Source organism: Eptesicus fuscus, chromosome 11 (assembly GCF_027574615.1).
Source record: "Eptesicus fuscus isolate TK198812 chromosome 11, DD_ASM_mEF_20220401, whole genome shotgun sequence".
Taxonomy (NCBI): domain Eukaryota; kingdom Metazoa; phylum Chordata; class Mammalia; order Chiroptera; family Vespertilionidae; genus Eptesicus; species Eptesicus fuscus.
This window is the reverse complement of record NC_072483.1, coordinates 73,244,184-73,260,791: the sequence shown is the minus strand read 5'-3', so window position 1 is coordinate 73,260,791 and position 16,608 is coordinate 73,244,184. Positions and strand designations below refer to the sequence as shown.

The window sequence follows — 16,608 nt, the reverse complement described above, 5'->3', positions numbered from 1 at the left end:
GCAATGGATACTGCTTTTCATATCAGACCCTGGCAGCCGGTACGTGTGTGTCCAGTTGGAATGGTCAATACTTGCTCTCTGGTTGAGAGCTCTAGATTCCAACACAGCTGGGTTGAGACCTTCAGCCCAGGACCTGCTAAGTATCTATAAAGTGGAAATGATGGTGATAGAAGTGTTTCAGTGGGTTTTTTAAATGCTCCATGTACAGTGTTAGCCCAGTGCTTGGCATAAAGCATGCCTTCAAGTGGCAGTTAGTGGTGCTGCTCTTTTGTATTGATGTCTGTGTAGATCAATAAATGCCCTCATTCATTAAACACTTAAATAGCACAATTATAATTTCAATATTAAAAAGCATCAAGTACCATTTACACCAGTGTTTTTCAGACTTTGCTGTGCAGACTTGTTAAAACCAGAGAACCTGATTAGGTGGGACTTGAGAATAGTTGCATTTAAAACAAGGTCCCGGGGGTGCTGATGCTGCTGGCCTGGGGATCAGGCTTGGAGAACTACTAGTTTGTACAATGTAAATATCAGTTTGATCACTGCTGAATTACTTTGGTAAATTCTGTAGAAATATCATTTAATTACTGTCTAACTGTCATGGTTAATAATGCTATTTAAGTTGCATTTGAACTTTTAAGCTAATAATGTTGGTCAATTATCATTAATAATTCAATGAATCGAATTGGATACATAGAGACTATCAAACAATATTGGAGGTTTTCTGTGTAGGCAAAAACCTCAGGAGCTCCAAGAGAGAGGAGAGAGTCCCAAGGGCACTTCTGAATATATTATTATCGAACAGAGGGAGAAGGCACCTCGGCTCCCAGTTTCCAGACCTCAAATTCAGGGCCAAGCATATTCCCTTCCCGTGGGCACTGTGTACTTGGGGGCTGGGGATAGAAGCCTGTGCTACAATAAAAGCTTCGCTTTAAAGAGTTTGGGGTCCACCTGCCATCCTCCAAGGGTGGGACACCCCTCTGAGAGAAGCTGAAACCTCCTTTGCTGGCCCCTGGTCTCACTCGGATTCTCATCCTCTATGTCCTGAGGCTCTCGGGTTCCAATCAAACATCCCACAATCAAAAGTGGGCTCGCTCTTCCCTATCAGCTCAGTGTCGCCTCAGTGAGGGGACATCCTGTCAGCCACACAGACTAGAAACTCCAGGGACATCTGACCGTCCCCTTTCCTTCCCACGCCATACAGAGCCAGCCACCTCTCCTCTAAGAGGTCCTTCCAGAGTGCTGTCTCTGTCCATTCAGGCCAACCTCCCACCCTAGGGCGCCCCGTGACCTAAATCTGCCTCCACTCCCGCTCTCTTCTGCCCTGCCCACCAACGAGTAGCTCACCCTCTGGACAAGGTCCTCCCACGACTGTCTCCTGGGATGAAGCTTATTCTGATAATTCATTTGAATTTCTTTAAGCCTCCAGAGAATTTTCTAGAACAATCTGGCAAGTCAATTATGTACATTCCTGGAGTTAAGCTTTTTAATAAATGTTTCCTTTTTTTTTTTTTTTAAGTAGAAAAAAAAGAGGTGGTTTCAAGTTTCCCAGATGGCAAAATGACCCATGTCCTCCAAGCCTGGCCCAAGCTCTGGAGTGCTGGCAGGGCTGAGAAATGAAGGAGGCCAGTTCAAGGGTGGGCTGGGAGACGGAGGAGTGTCAGGTTCCTACCTCGGTTTGGAATGACCAGCTTACAGGGCAGGGCCAGCGGGATAATGGAGTGCTGGTAGACCAGGGCAGAGAGAGATCCTGTGGGGAGGGAAATAGCATGTCATAGCAGCTTTGCTGGAAGTGGGCTGGAGCACTGAGGGAGCCCACCACTCCACCATGATCAGCTTCTTCATTACCCTCCCGCATCCCACCAACGAAACTGAAAATCCACTCCCTCTTAGCAAGACCCAAGGGAGAATATTCCAACGGCTTGCCCTAGCAGTCATGTTACTTAACAGCTTTCCTTTAGAGAAAGTTACTCCCAACATCTCTCCCAAGCCCCTCCATTTGCCAGGACCCCTCTCAGGACAGTGCAACAGAGGACTCAGAGAATCGTGGGATCAAATCCCAGCTCAGTCACTTATTAGCTGTGTTCTTGCGTAAGCCTAACTTCCATGAACCTCCATGTCCTCATATGTAAAACTAGAGGCCTGGTGCACAAAATTCGTGCAAGGGGTTCGGCCCTTGCAGCCATGGCCCTCGCAGCCCCGGCTTCATCCTAAAGGACACCCGGTCTAATTAGCATATTACGCTTTTATTATTATAGATGGGACAATGGCACCTACCATGTAGAATTGTCACGAGACCAGAAGTAATAGAAGGGATCTAGACAGTGACTTTCACATAGTAGGTGGTCAATAAAGGAAACTGTTGTTATAGCTATTATTCAAATTATAATGATAACAAGTCTCAGTGGGGTAAGACATCTATCAAGAGGAATCTGGCAGAGTGAAGGAGGACAGAGGAAGGGAAACCACTGTCCATTTCTTTGCTATGTCTAGGACAAGAAGGGTGGGCAGAACCGAGGTGGGGGGAGGGAGGCCCGGGGCAAGCCTGAGGCTCTCTGCAGGCCAACTGGGGAGACAGAAGTGGGGGAAATCTCACCGAAGTTTGGCTCGTTGGGGCAGCCCTTGAGCTTGACTCCTCGGGGGCCAGTCTCTATCAGGAAATGTCTCACCAGCTCATGGGTCATGTCCCCTGGGATGAAAAGGAAGAAATGAGTACCAGTCACTTCTCATGGTGCCCTCCCACCACCTCCCACCACTGATTTCTGACTTTTCCAGTGTGCAGAGCTTTGACGGGAGAACCCTGGAATGGAGGGACTGCCTCTCCTTTCCTCCGTCTCAAGGAAATGCAATCACAGAGACCCAATAATCTGGCTTCCCTGTTCTCTGACCCCAACCATCACCAAGCCCAAGACTTGCTCTGCTAAAGAGGGTTTAGCAGGGACCAGCTTCCATGAGAACTAGAAACTTGCCCAGCCCCCAGCTCCCTCTGGCTTTGAAGAGACCATGTGGATCACCTAGTCCTGAGGCCCAGTTAGAGAAGACAGTGTTACCTTTCTTATTCTGCTGCATGATGGTCGGAGGGGGAGAAGACACCTTCATGGCCAGCCCATAGGCTCCTCGGAAGGAGTGGCTATCACGGATGATGAAGGCCCCGGGCTCCTGGTCCTTCAGGAGAGCGATGGCTGGGTCGGGAGGGGATGGGGAGAGAAGAGGAAATAAGAAATTGATGGCACTGGCTTTCCTTAAGTCTCATCAGGCCTCTGGAACCTCATTCTTTCTTAAGTGAGAGGAGACTCTTTAAAGTGAGAATTCAAACACTCTTAAGGATCTTTCTATACTGGAATTGGCAAACTTTTTCTGTAAATAGCCAGATGTAAATATTTCAGGCTTTGCAGGCCATGCAGTCTCTACTGTAACTGCTCAACTCAGCCACTGACACACAAAAGCAGCCACAAACAGGATATAAATGAATGGATGTGGTTGTGTTCAACAACACTATAGTTACCAAACAGACAGCAGTCCGGATTTGACCCGGGGGCCGTGTCACCAACACCCTGTCCTATGTCCACACAGACTTTCTCTAGGGGCCTGAGGTAGGCTTCATCTCCACCCCTATAAGCCCCAACTTTATTTTTCTGTAAAATATACAAAAATCTCCCATATCATGCAGATGGAGAGCTAACATTTCCTACTATCTTGGCCGGTCTTTTACTTTGCCCAGAAACCAAGACTTTGCTCATTTTAAGGATCCTTCAAAGAAGTGCTTACAATCACTGCTCTGCTCCCCCATACTTCACCAGAGCGACTGCTCTTCCTGTCTGACCTTGATCCCAGCCCCCTCTCTAAGACCACCACCTACTGCAAAGAGGAAGGAGTCTACTTAAATTTCTTGCCCAGGGGAGGCAGCAGCCAGCTATGAGCTTGGATGGACCCCCAGAGCCTCCCAGCACTCACCCTGCTCTCTGGAGATCTCGGGTTTGTACCAATACTTGGAAGTGTCCTGGACAAATTTCACTTTAGCCCGGGTCTCTGGGCTGTTGTCTAAAGGAGAAAAAAAAAAAGTGATATGGGTTAAATTGTGCCCTCCCAACCCAAAAGATGTGTGGGGGTCCTAACTCCAATACCTGTGAATGTGACCTTATTTGGAAATAAGGTCTTTGCATATGTAATCAAATTAAAATGAGGTCATACAGGATTAGAATGGTCCCCAATCCAATATGACTGGTGTCCTCATAAGAGGAAGAAAAGAGACGGAGACACAAGGGGAGAGCACCATGTGAATGTGGGGGCAGATTGGAGAGATGCGTCTATAGCCGAGGGACACAAAGCATTGCCAGCAATGAGAAGCCGGGAAAAAGGCCTGGAGCAGACGCTCCTCCCTCAGAGCCTCCAGAAGGAGCCAACCCAGCCAACACCTTGATTTTGGACTTTAGCCTCCACTACTGTGAAAGAATAAATTCTGTGTCTTCAGCATAAAGTCTGTTGCACTTTGTTATGCTGCCCTAAGAAAGTCAGTCACCTCAAACATCAGCAGAGTATTGCTCAAGGGCCCTGAGCAGCTTTGGCATCCTCTCTGTCCACCACCAACCACCGTGTGCCACAGAGCTGCTCTCCTGCTGAAGGGCTGGCACAGCATTCTCCCTGGGCCAATGAATCCCCACTCCACCCCATCTCCTTTCTCTATAAGATTCAGACTAGACCCTTCTTGCAGCTTCTTTCCCACAGTCTAAGACACCCAGTTCTAGCCCCTTTCTCCAGAGGCTCGATGTCCCAACTTTATCATAACAACCTTGAGGACTGGGCAGAAAGACCATTTTGTTCCACTTCTCCCCAGTCCCCTCCTCATTCCCATGCGGAAAGCCTGAGTTCTTTATCATAGAGGACAAAGGAGTCGCTCCTGCTCTAGAACAAAAAGGGGAAGGTTTGGCCTAGAATTTGAAAGTCATCTCATGTGTCACATACCCCACTTCTCTGGCAGATGCTCCCACCCCAGACCCTCTGCAGACTTGGGATTATTTCACAGAACAATAGGTTCTAGAAGGACCTCTGAGAGCATCTAGTCCAACCTCCTAACTCTAAAATGAGGAAAGTGAGGTTCAGAGAAGGTGAGTGCGTTTCCCAAGCCCACGTGTGAGCCTTTCCATGGGTAATATTATGGCTCCTGTTAGACCTTCCTGGATGAAAAGACCCAGCAACCGGTTCAGTGCCTGTTACACCATAGCTTCCTGCTAGGTATTAGGATGTGTGCCCCTCGCTCTCCAATCTCTTCCCTTATCTTTGGGAACAAAAGGAAACCAAAAGGGGAATGGGTGAAGAGGGGAAAGGATTATTCCAATTGTACATGTTTCCTCTCCTTTCTTGAGAGAGAGGCAGAACAGAGGGAGCCTGTGTTGATGATGCAGTAAAGCTCAGGGCATCCAGACCAGGGACAGGGTTGGGTTGAGTGTCCAGTGCTTAGTCAATTTCAACCTGTCAAACTCTGGTAGGTTCCTGGGACCTGTCTCTGGAGGACAGTGAGGGGCTAGATCAGCTCCCTCTCCTGAGCTGTGCACTGGGGGAGGCCTCTGGGCTAGCCAGCTGGGCCGTGCAACTGTTGCAAGCTGCCTTTCTCTGCTCTGAAGCCCCAGCCGCTGGTGCTGGGCCTGTCTAATGAGCTGTCAGAGGCGGCTGCAGCCCCATGTGCCTTCCTGTGTTGACTCCAGTGGCTATTTTAAGCAGGGAAGATGGTGGGAAACAGGAAATGTCCCAACTACTAGAAGTTTTGCATCCTCTAAGGAGAGGAGCTGGGAACCAGATGTCTCTTGTGGGCAGCAGGAAGCAGGGGCGTGCAGGGGCGCTGTAGAGTCCTGGCTTGGCAGGCTCAGGGCAGGACCTAGTAGTGACACGTTGAGAATCCAGGCAGCTGGGACCCATTCCAGGCTGCCCAAGACATTCCCGATCTTCCTCGAATGCCTCAGGGCCCCGGGGTCCTCTGCACACACAGGTTCCAGGTCTGGATGAGAAGCTGCATATCAGCTGAGGCCTTGACCTTTGTGTCTGGATAATGAGCCCTCTCAGCAGAAGCCAAAAGGCCGAGTTCTGGTGACGAGCGAAGAATTCAGTGTGCAAACCTGCACAGGCTTCAGTGAAGCCGGGTTGGCAGAAACTAGACTCCAGTGAAATGCCCTGCCCTTGGCCCGTATCACATCTGGCTGCCAGATCTATTATTAGTTACGTGTGCCTAGTGGGGACCCAAAGATGGGAACAAGGGGCTGGCAAAAGGTTTGGCGGTCCAGGTTTGGAAGGCAGAGTGTCAAGGTTATACTAAATCTCCATAACCCTCAAGATAGGGAAGCATGATCCAACAACTCCAATGTTTTAGCAGCACTAGTTTGGGTAGTATGGGACTGGATTGGCAGCCTGGCCCTGCCATTTCTCAACTGTCTGACCCTGGACAAAGACTGAGCCCTCCAAGCCCGTTTCCTCATGTGTGGCTGTGAGGATGAATGAGAGACTGCTTAGCTCAGAGCCTGGCGCACAACATGTGCTCAACAAGTGGGAGTGGCTCTGGTAATTGTAACAATAATACTAACATTATTATTATTTTCACCATCCTCCTCATCATCATCGGCAGCTTCATCCCTGCCCCACAGTCACCACAACCATAGCACAATTAATTCCTTTGAGGACACCTCCAAATCCCATTAAGCAGATAAGGCAACTGAGGCCCACAGCCAGTGATCCACCCACGGTTATCTGCCAAGAGGATGCCAGAACAGACAGCAGTTCAGATACCCTAACTGGTGGACTTAACCTGTCAGCAGGAGACGCAGAGGTGAAGGAGAGGCCCACCTGGCATGGAGTACTTGGAGAAGTCAGGCAGAGTGTGTGAGAAGGAAACAGTGCTGCCCCCACTGGGACTGGACATGCCACTGGCGACAGGCGAGGACGACACCTTCCCATTGATGGTGGCATAGTTGGGGAGGCTGCCCACTCGGTCTCCCATGGACATCCTCCACTTCTCTGGCAAGGCCGGTGTTGGACTCCCTTGCCTGAAGGCTGCCGAATCTGGTGAAGGGGAGGTGGCGGGGCTGCTCAGGCCCGGGTAGTAGGCAGGAGACACAGGGAAGGAGGGCGTGGAAGGAGCCTGGTAGCCAGAGGCACTGCTTTGCCGGGACAGCGTGGGTCTCCGGTCCTCAGGGGTGGAGTAGCCGCCATAGGCCACGTGCCGATCTAAGCTGGGGCTGCCAGGAACCATGGATCCAGATGCTCCGAGATGACGGCCCAGGCTGGGGCTTCCGGGGCTGGATATTGTGTTGCCATGGAGATTGGAGGCCAAGTTGCCCTGGTGGGCTCCAGGATGCCGACCCAGGCTGGGGCTCCCTGGAGTGGTGGCCACATTGCCAGGGAGGCCTGAGGCTTGGTGGGCCCCCGGCTGTTGGCCGCGGCTGGGGCTCCCTGGAGTGACAGCCACACTGCCATGGAGGCCTGAGGCCTGGTGGGCCCCAGGGTGCCGGCCCAGGCTGGGGCTTCCTGGAGTGGTCACTGCACTGCTCTGGGGGCTGGGGACTGCGTTACCATGGAAACCAGTTGCTGGTGGGCCCATCACCTGGCGGTGGCTCAAACTGGGGCTGCTGGGGGCAGCCATGCTGGGGTTGACAGCTCGGCGGCCAAAGCCGGGACTGGAGGGAGTGTTGGTGCCCACTGTCCTGTGGCGTGCTTGAGGGCTCCCAGGGACAGCGTGGACACCAGACGCATTGAACTGAGGCCGGGCCTGGCTTTCTGGGGAGCTGAACTGCTGAAGTGAGTAGTCGGGGCTGCTGTAGCTGCTGCCCACGGTTGGAAGAGGAGAAGAACTCTGGTAGCTTCTCTGAGCAGAAGGGCTGGGCTGGCCCAGGCTGCCGGAGCGGAAGCCAGAATCCAGCAGAGGCTGGGTGGGCGTCCGGGGGCCCTGGTCACTGCTCTCCGCCGATGGGAAACTCCCCACCGAAGTGCTAGAGAGAGAAAGGGCAGATTGAGATGTCAGCAAATGTACTTAATGAAGAACAGGTTTTCAGTGAGCACCCAGACCTCCCTCCCACCACTAGCAACAGCAGCAAGAGTTCCACTTGCACGCATGGGAATGTCAAGGCTTTTACATCATCCTATGGCACCATCAGAAGAAACTGAGGCTCAGATAGGTTAAGCAATTGGCTCATGATCACACGGCTCATAAAAGACCAGGGTTTCGAGTCAGCTGTGTCTGATTCCAAAGCACATGTTTTCTCCACTGTACTACTCTGGCTCCTGAACCAAAGTCAAAGCGAGAAGCGCTCTTCCATCGAAACTGAAGGTGACTGAGTCTAATGAACAAAATAAACTAACAAACAACATAGAAACAGACTTCTAGATAGAGAACAGACTGACAGCTGTCAGAGGGGAGGGGTGGAGGGGGGCTGGGTGAAAAGGTGAAGGGATTAAGCCAAGGGGGAAAAACTCATAGACACAACAGTTTGGGGATTACCAGAGGGAAAGGGGGATGGGAGGAGGTAGAAGAGGGTAAAGGAATGCATGGTGAAGGAAGGACACAATACAATATACAGATGATTATTTATAGAATTGTACACCTAAAACCTATATGATTTTGTTAACCAATGTCACCCCAATAAATTCAATGAAATTAAACTAAAAAACTGAAGGTGACTTCTTGTCAACTCCATATCACAGAAACTGAACACTGGAGAGGGGGCCAAACCGCCGAGATCCTGTTCCCACCCTGATTCAGTCTCCCCAGGTGTGCCATCATTACCTGTACATGTTGTGGGTGTCAGAATTGTGCTTTCATTCCTGGGTAGCTCCAAAAACCAAAGATAAGGAAGTCTCATCGAGGGAGATTTCAGCTCATTATAAGGTCTGCTCTCCAGCCATTGGACCTGGCCAGTAACGGAGCGAGCTGCCTTGCATAGTAATGAGACTCGCATCACTAGGAGCACTTAAGCAAAGGCTAACTAACCTCTTGACCTGACTGTTGTGAGGGAATATCTTCCATTGGAAGGTTAGATTAGAAGAGCTCAGAGGTCGAACCCAATTCTAAGACTGATAAAATTCGCTTCAGAGGAGTGTGTGCCTGGGGGAACGGCCACAATCAAAGGTTCTCCTCTGAAGTTGAGTCCAAGACCAGAGGGAAATATAACGCAATGGCCTGTGAGTTGGGAAACTTGGCTTCTGCTGTTGAAGTTTTCCCATATGAAAAAAATAAGGGGGTTGGGTGAGATGACCCTGATTCTTTCCAGATACAAACTTCCATCCCTCGATGACATGGCAGGAGAGACAAAGGTTGGCAGGGACCTCGCATGAGCAGCAGCTGCAGGGTGGTGGCAGCCGGGCTCTGCACCAGGAGGCCCAGGGGGAGGGGGAGCTCCTTACAAAGACGATGGGCCAAAGCCTGGAGCTGGCGACTGGGAGGATTCTCCAGGCGGCCAGCCCAGTGAGGACCGGTCGGATAAGCTCAGGTCTCCTGGGTGATGTGAGGTGGGGGGACCAGGCCAGAGCCAAGGGCAGGGTGAAGTCAGGGGTCAGACCAGGACAAAGTCTACCTCCCATCGCAGAAGGGGCCAGATTGGAAGAAAGGCCACTTCCTGGAAGGAATAACCTGTATTCCGAGGCGGGGAGGATGTGTCAGGCTGAGTGGGGCAGGAGTTCTGGAAGATCAATCCCAGAGGGAAAACGCTCGCTTCCTGAGGCCCGAAAAGAGCCAAGATCACAGCTGGAGGCACGTGAGTGGAAACTTCCTAATGTCAGGGCTCTCCGAACACCAGCAACAGTGGCTGAGGTGAGGCAGACCCCCCCTTCCTTTCAAAGAAGACCATACCTCTGCCCAGAGGCAGACCTCCCGAGAAATGGAGCTGCCTGCCCCAGCAGGAGACTGGAGGGGCAAGGTGGACTGAGGGTGGTGCATGCTGGGCTCGAGGTTTCAGAATTCTAAGAATTCTGGCTATGCCGTCCTTCTAGAAAAGCCCTCTCCCTCCTACCTCACCTTTTAACACCATGCTCATCCAGCCCGAAATCCTCCTTGCACCCCTAGTCAGAAGTCACGGCCCATTGCTCTAGGCTCTGAGAACTTTACTTATGCGCCTGCTTTGGGCACATCTGACTGGCACCGTACCCCAGGTCTGGCTGGGAGGCAGAGACGTGGGCTCCCAACCAGAGGCCTTGGGTCTGAATCCTATTTCTGCTACTATTGAGCTGCAGGACTGTGAGCAAGCTACTTCACCGCTCTGTGCCTCAGTTTCCTCTTCTGGAAAGTGGGAGTGATAATAGTACTTACCTTATAGGATTGCTATGAGGATTAAATAAAATAACCACAGGACACATTTAGCCAAGTGCCTGGCCCTAGGAAGCATGCTCTACCTGGTGATGGATGCTGCTGGATTTTAACCTTGGGGAAGGGACCCCGCCTGGTTCACCACAGTTCTGGGTGGTGGGATTGAACTCGGCCTGGGGATTATAGCTGCCCACGGATGTGACACTCAGGGGATGCTCTCTCAAGGTGCCCTGAGGAGTTAGCTTCCTAGGGACAGCATCTGGATGTTATTTCTGCCTGTCCACACCCTGAGCAGATCCGATAGGCCGCACCCATGCTGACCCAGGCCTGGATTCTCACCCCCCACATGCTCCTCCTCCCCACTTACCTGTCAGCGCTGAGGATGGGGCTGCTGGTGGAGAGGGGGCTAGGGGAGACAAAGGAGCTGCCCAGGGTCCCGTTCCTCAGGGGTGTGTCGTGGCCATAGGCCGGGGCAGCTGGGGCACTAAAGCTCTTGGGCTCAGGGTCCTGAGATCGGGGCCCAGCCACTGCCGTCCGCACCACCGACTCGACGTAGCTCCGGGGCTCTGGAAGCAGCAAGGAGACAGAGACTGAGCACAGATCCAAAGGGTGCCATGTGCATAAGGAACTGTTGGACATTGAAATTGGGTCTCAAAAGAACTGTTGGCCCAGAAAGAAACTCACTACACACTGATTCATTTGCCTGTCACCATAACCATTATTGCCTGTCTCATTTTTGGTTCTTATAAGTGTATTTCTAATAGCACATGATCTCACTCATCTAGGGGAAATAATGAACAACATAGACTGATGAACAAGAACAGACCCAGAAACACGGAGGCATGGATCAGACTGTCGGGCCTCAGGGGGAGGGTAGGGAAGGGTGGGGGTAAAGGGAGAGATCAACCAAAGGACTTGTGTGCAAGCATATGAGCCTAACCAGCGGTTAAGGACAACAGGGGGGTGGGGGCATGTGTGGGGAGGGGTGTGGGACGGGAATGGGGGGATGAGGACAAATATGTGATACCTTAATCAATAAAAAAATTTAAAAAAAAAAAAAGGGTGCCATGTGGACCCCATCCAAACTGCCAGGGCGCCCACCTCTCCAGAGTCCAGCCTTGGGGACAGCCAAGCACACAAAGGGCACTTCTGGGGCTCCTGCCCACCCATGCCCTCCCCTCTTCCGCATCTTGGAGAAGCTGTGGGAGCCCCACAGAACCTTTCCATGGCCTCGCTCAGAGCTCCCAGGAAAGGGACCCCAGCTCTGTCTCCGAATGTGGCCACCTCAGAATCTTCCCTCCCAGAGCCAGGATGTCCATCCCCTGCTGGCATCCCTCTCAGCTGCTTCTTTTCTTTCACGACTCTGCCCCAGCCCCCCAGGCCCTTCTAGTACTCCAGGTACTCTAGGTACTCTCTGTGGACCTAGAACTCCAGCCGGCCTTGCCCCTATCTGGACAGCACCAGGGCTTACACAGGCTTCACCCCACACCCAGGATCCCAAGACGGGCTTGTTGTCCTAGCAGCAGGCCTGCGCCGGTGAGTCACGCCCAGCCCCTTCATGCCAAACACACCCAGCCTCCTGCCTGACACACTTAGCATTCCTCCCGAGGCTGACACCATCGTCCCCGCGTGGTGTTCAGAACATCCTAAGAGGAAGGGGGTGAGGGGCCAGGGGCCAGAAAGGTCATCTCACAGATGAGGACTCTGAGGCCTGGAGAGTGAAATGTCAGGAGGCCTGGCCAGGGCTCATCCAACTCCCCGCTCTGAGGCCAGCCCCAAACTAACTCGATATGAAGCAGGGAGAAGCAGCAGGACGCCCTGGGCTTCTCCAGGGACATGATGAGGGATGGATGACATCCTCCACCTCCAAACCTAGCACAGGGTCCCATCTCCCTCAGGAGGGACGTGACTGAGCACAGACCCACACTCCGCCCGCAATGCTGGCATCTGCTGAAACTAGCCCGAGGAACCGAAGAACCTGTGCACGGCCAGGCCCCGGCGCCTTTGTGGCCAGGACTGTGCTGGTCACTGAGTCAGAACAGTCCCTCCCTTCGCCCAAAGAAAACACTACTTTGGAAGGAGCCTAATCACCATGGTGTTAGGGGCTCCTGGACGTGGCTTCTGAAGTGACCTCAAGATCTGACATTGCATCCAGGCCCAGGGTCTGGGAGTTCTGTGTGCAACTCCAGCCAGAGGCTGCCAGCGGGTCCTAGTTTTCACAGAGTTCCCTCCAACCAACAGCAAGGGGCAGTGGCTGGGGGTGGGGCAGGATGTCTGCAAAGGGACAGCTCGGAGCAATCTATTCCAGGTACGGAGTGCAGGGTGATATAGCCCCAGCCACCTCGGCACTCAAAGCTGGAGTCCATGTGGGCAGAGGTCAGCGAGGCAGCCTCAAGACCCCGCTCAACCAGCCCAGGCCACCCACCCACTTCACAGAAGCCCCAGGCCACATCCATTCCAAAGGCATTGGTGCTGTGCCATCTGTGCCCAAGGCCCTACTGGAACCAGGAGATGCCACAGAGGTCCTCTGACCCAGGGCAGGCGCATTTTCTTGTAAAGGACCTGGTAGTATATATGTTAGGCTTGGTGGTCGGACAGCCTCTGATACAACTACGCAATTCACTATTGCAGAGTGAGAACAGTTGTGGCAACAGTACATAAATCAATGAGCATGTCTGAGTTGCAATAAAACTGTCTTTACAAAAATAGATGGTGGACCAGATTTGACCAAGTTTGCTTACCTCTGATCTAACCCATCTCCTCAGCCCAGAGAGGTGGAGCGATTTGTCCCAGAACACAGCCAATCAGTGGTTGTGGATACTCGCACCACGGCCTCCTGATTCTCAATGGTGGCTCAGAGTGGCCTAGAGAGGGGCCACAGTCTCACGGGGGCACCCAGCACTGGCTGCTACCCAGAACTCCAGCCCATCACCAAGAGAAGAGCCAACTCCACAGGGCTATTAATAATGATAAAAATAGCCCTGGCTGGTGTTTCTCAGAGGTTAGAGCATTGGCCTACACACTGAAGGGTCACGGGTTCGATTTCGGGTCAAAGGCACGTACCTGGGTTGCAGGTTTGAGCCCCACTGGGGCACATGCGCGAGGCAACCAATCAATGTGTCTCTCTTACATTGATGTTTCTCTCTCTCTCTCTCCCCCTCCTCCCTTCCTCCCTTCCACTCTCTCTAAAAATTATTGAAGAAATATCCTCCAGAGAGGATTAACAAAATAATATTAATATTATTAATAATAATAATAGCAATCGATATATGAAGACAGTAGGATTTGGGGAATGTTAAGTATCTTGCCCAAATCATACAGAGGCAAGTGGGAACCAGGTGGTCTGGCCCAGAGCCTAATCGGGGAGCCGATAATTTCAGTGTATCTTTAGCTTTGGGAGGCTGGCTCTGTGTCCTGGGGTAACCCAGCTTGGCAGAAGGGGGCCTCATACCCTCCCCGCCATTCCTCACTGTCTGAGGTCACTCCTTCTGAAAATTCCTCCTGAACCCTTCCAGACTCCCAGCCTCACCAGGGTCCCCACAGCACTGAGCACACCTTCTCTCCCACCCAGAGACGGCCGGAGGGCCCATCCGCCCCCTTGTGCAGTGCCTGACACCTAGTAGGCCCTAGATACGTGTCTGTCCCACTAACTAGCAGATGCATGATCTCTACCCTCCAGCCCTACCCAGGCAAAGGTGCGTCATAACCAAGATCTAAGAGGCACACATTCATTTTTCTCATTCCCTAGAAGTCTTGTTGACCGCAAAGCTCCAGCTAAAACCCACATGACCTCTGAAGCGTGTGCTCTTCTCCCACCAACAATGCCCCCTGGGTCCATGTAGACCTGAGTGAAGTCCGTTTGATCAATCTCTGCTCCTCATGAACCCAGAGCAAGAGGGACTTGAGGAAGTTATTTGATTTTGAGTCCTTCTCAAGAACTGTTCAAAACTAACCTTTTAGGCCAAAAACTCAGTTTTCCCAAGTTTTCAGACTCAGATTTCTATAATGAAAATTCCTCCTTTTTCTGTCTATTCCTGCCCCACCTCACCTCAGTACCATGTACAACTTGTGGGCTCCCATTTTTCTAGTCCATTGCCTTAACCACTCAGTCACGACTACTGCATGGGCTCCCAGTTTTTCACTTGCTGGATGGGTAACCTGGGAGAGGCTGCTGAACCTTTCTGGGACTCAGTTTCCTCATCTGCAAAATGGGAATGAGAATACGCACCTGCCCAGCCAGGATCAAGTGATAAGAGTTCCTTCTAATTCTTTCTTGGTGACTCCAATTAGCTGTTTACACTCGGCACCACCACCACCATTGCCGGCCTGTGCCCCTGCCGGGCCTGAGCCTCAACTGGGCCTGCGCCTCCCTCCCTCCACCCTCTCTCCTGCTGCTTCCCTCCTCTCCTCCAATCCTGGGGCAGCTGCACCCAGAGGCAACAGGGTTGGGCATGGGGGGGGGGGGGAAGAGGTGGGGCCAGGGAGGGTGCTTCATGTAGAACATTCCAGGAGCCCAAACCCATTCCAAGTGGCTGTTGGCGGCTGAGAGCAGCTGGAGACCCAAGAGAGACTTGGCCCCACCAGGCTAGGGGACTGTCGCCTCTTTACCCACACCCTAAAGTGCATTCTCTGCCTCCCAGGAGAGTCTCTTTGCCTGGACAGGAGGGCGCCTGTCCACTCCAAGTAAAGGAAGACTTGGGGCGGGGGGGGGGGGGGGGAGAGGGAGGAAGTAAAGAGACCACCGAGTCCCAATCCACAAGCTCAAAAGTCAGAATTTCAGACCTTTTCGATTGGGCCACATGCCACTGCTCTGAGTTCCCATTACTCCCTAGCCCTGCCCCGCTCAGCATTCCACCTGATGCTGAAATCTCACGCGTCTTTATATCCTCAGTGCCTCGGATAGGACCTGGCGCATAGTAGGTGCTCAATAAGTCTGCATCGCACAGCACTGCCCTAAAATCCCAGGTGCCACAGTACACCCAGCACCAAGGATCTCAGAGCAGGAAGAATCCCAGGAGGGGACATTTCTAGACCCATGTGTCTTCCTTTATGCAAAATCAGTGCCATCTCATCCTCTGGAGGAGCAGAACCTAACCTGAACGCCCCCTTTCCCTTTCCTCCCTGTGTCACTGAGTAGATATTCTTGCTGTTGGCCTCACGTCTTTATTGCTAAAGGCTTTCTTCCTCTCCTTTCTTCAGAAAGAGTACCCAGTCCCCATGCCCAGTAAAGTCACTATTTATGCTCAGAGGTTGTGCCCATGGCATCCACATGGAAAGGGGCATCATCCACATGCTGATCCAATGTAGGATCTCAGCTGTTTCTGACCGATGTGTGGGCCTAGACAAGTCATTTAACATCCCCAAATGTCATCTTATCTGTAAAATGGGGTTCCTAGCACCTTCCTCTCAGTGTTTCTGTGATTATCAAAAAGATGTGAAGTGACCCCACATGGTCTTGTCCCTGCCTGTTGAACCCCACTCTACACCACAGTCCCCCTAGTATCCCCTAATTCCAGCCTCCAGCTCCCCCTTGCTCTCAGCCTCACTGACTTTGTAGTTCCTACAAAAAAAAAAAAACACATGGTGTTGACTCCCACCCCAGGGCCTTTGCACATGCCCTTTGCCTCTACATGGAATGCTCTCCTTCCATCCCAGTTCCACCAAGTTAATGTCACTCACTCTCACATCTCACTTCTTCAGCCAAGATCAGGGTCTTTGCCATAAGGTCCCATAAAACTTCATCCCTTCCCTTCAGAGCACTGATCTCGATATGTCATTCTGAGTCAGTGGTCGGCAAACTGCGGCTCTCGAGCCACATGCAGCTCTTTGGCCCCTTGAGTTTTTAGCAAAGGCCAGCTTAGGAGTACCCTAATTAAGTTAATAACAATGTACCTACCTATATAGTTTAAGTTTAAGAAATTTGGCTCTCAAAAGAAATTTCAATTGTTGTACTGTTGATATTTGGCTCTGTTGACTAATGAGTTTGCCGACCACTGTTCTGAGTGATCATTTAATTCTAGCTCCTGTTCATGCATATGCTCCATGAGATTAGGAACCATTATATCCCCAGAGCCTGGCACAGGGCCTGTCCCATAGTAAGCACACAAAATATGTATTGACTAACTGAATCAATGAATGACAGGATAAATTAATAGAAAGCATTTAGCATGGTGCCTTGAACGGAGCAGAGTCCCCTGAAGTCTTTCTTTCCCCTGGCTGAGTAATTCTGCCTCTGACCACTTTTCTCACAGGCATTTTTTTTTTTCCCCCATCAAAGTGTCAGCAGGGAAAGCAGAGCTTCAGAGAGTCAGCAAAGAATGTGCTTT

At 51.8% G+C, this 16,608-nt stretch overlaps 1 protein-coding gene across 2 annotated transcripts in view; it reads right to left on the bottom strand.

Moving 5' to 3' along the window:
* Window positions 1-16,608, bottom strand: part of TNS1 (tensin 1) — a 219,091-nt gene that overhangs the window by 9,738 nt on the left and 192,745 nt on the right. For both annotated transcript variants that reach the window (XM_028151044.2, XM_054723191.1), the window contains 6 exons: window positions 10,650-10,848; window positions 6,832-7,973; window positions 3,955-4,041; window positions 3,051-3,182; window positions 2,597-2,689; window positions 1,673-1,750 (listed from right to left, as the gene is read on the bottom strand). In XM_028151044.2, coding sequence (XP_028006845.2) covers window positions 1,673-1,750; window positions 2,597-2,689; window positions 3,051-3,182; window positions 3,955-4,041; window positions 6,832-7,973; window positions 10,650-10,848 — 1,731 coding nt within the window. The remainder of the gene's footprint in view (window positions 1-1,672; window positions 1,751-2,596; window positions 2,690-3,050; window positions 3,183-3,954; window positions 4,042-6,831; window positions 7,974-10,649; window positions 10,849-16,608) is intronic.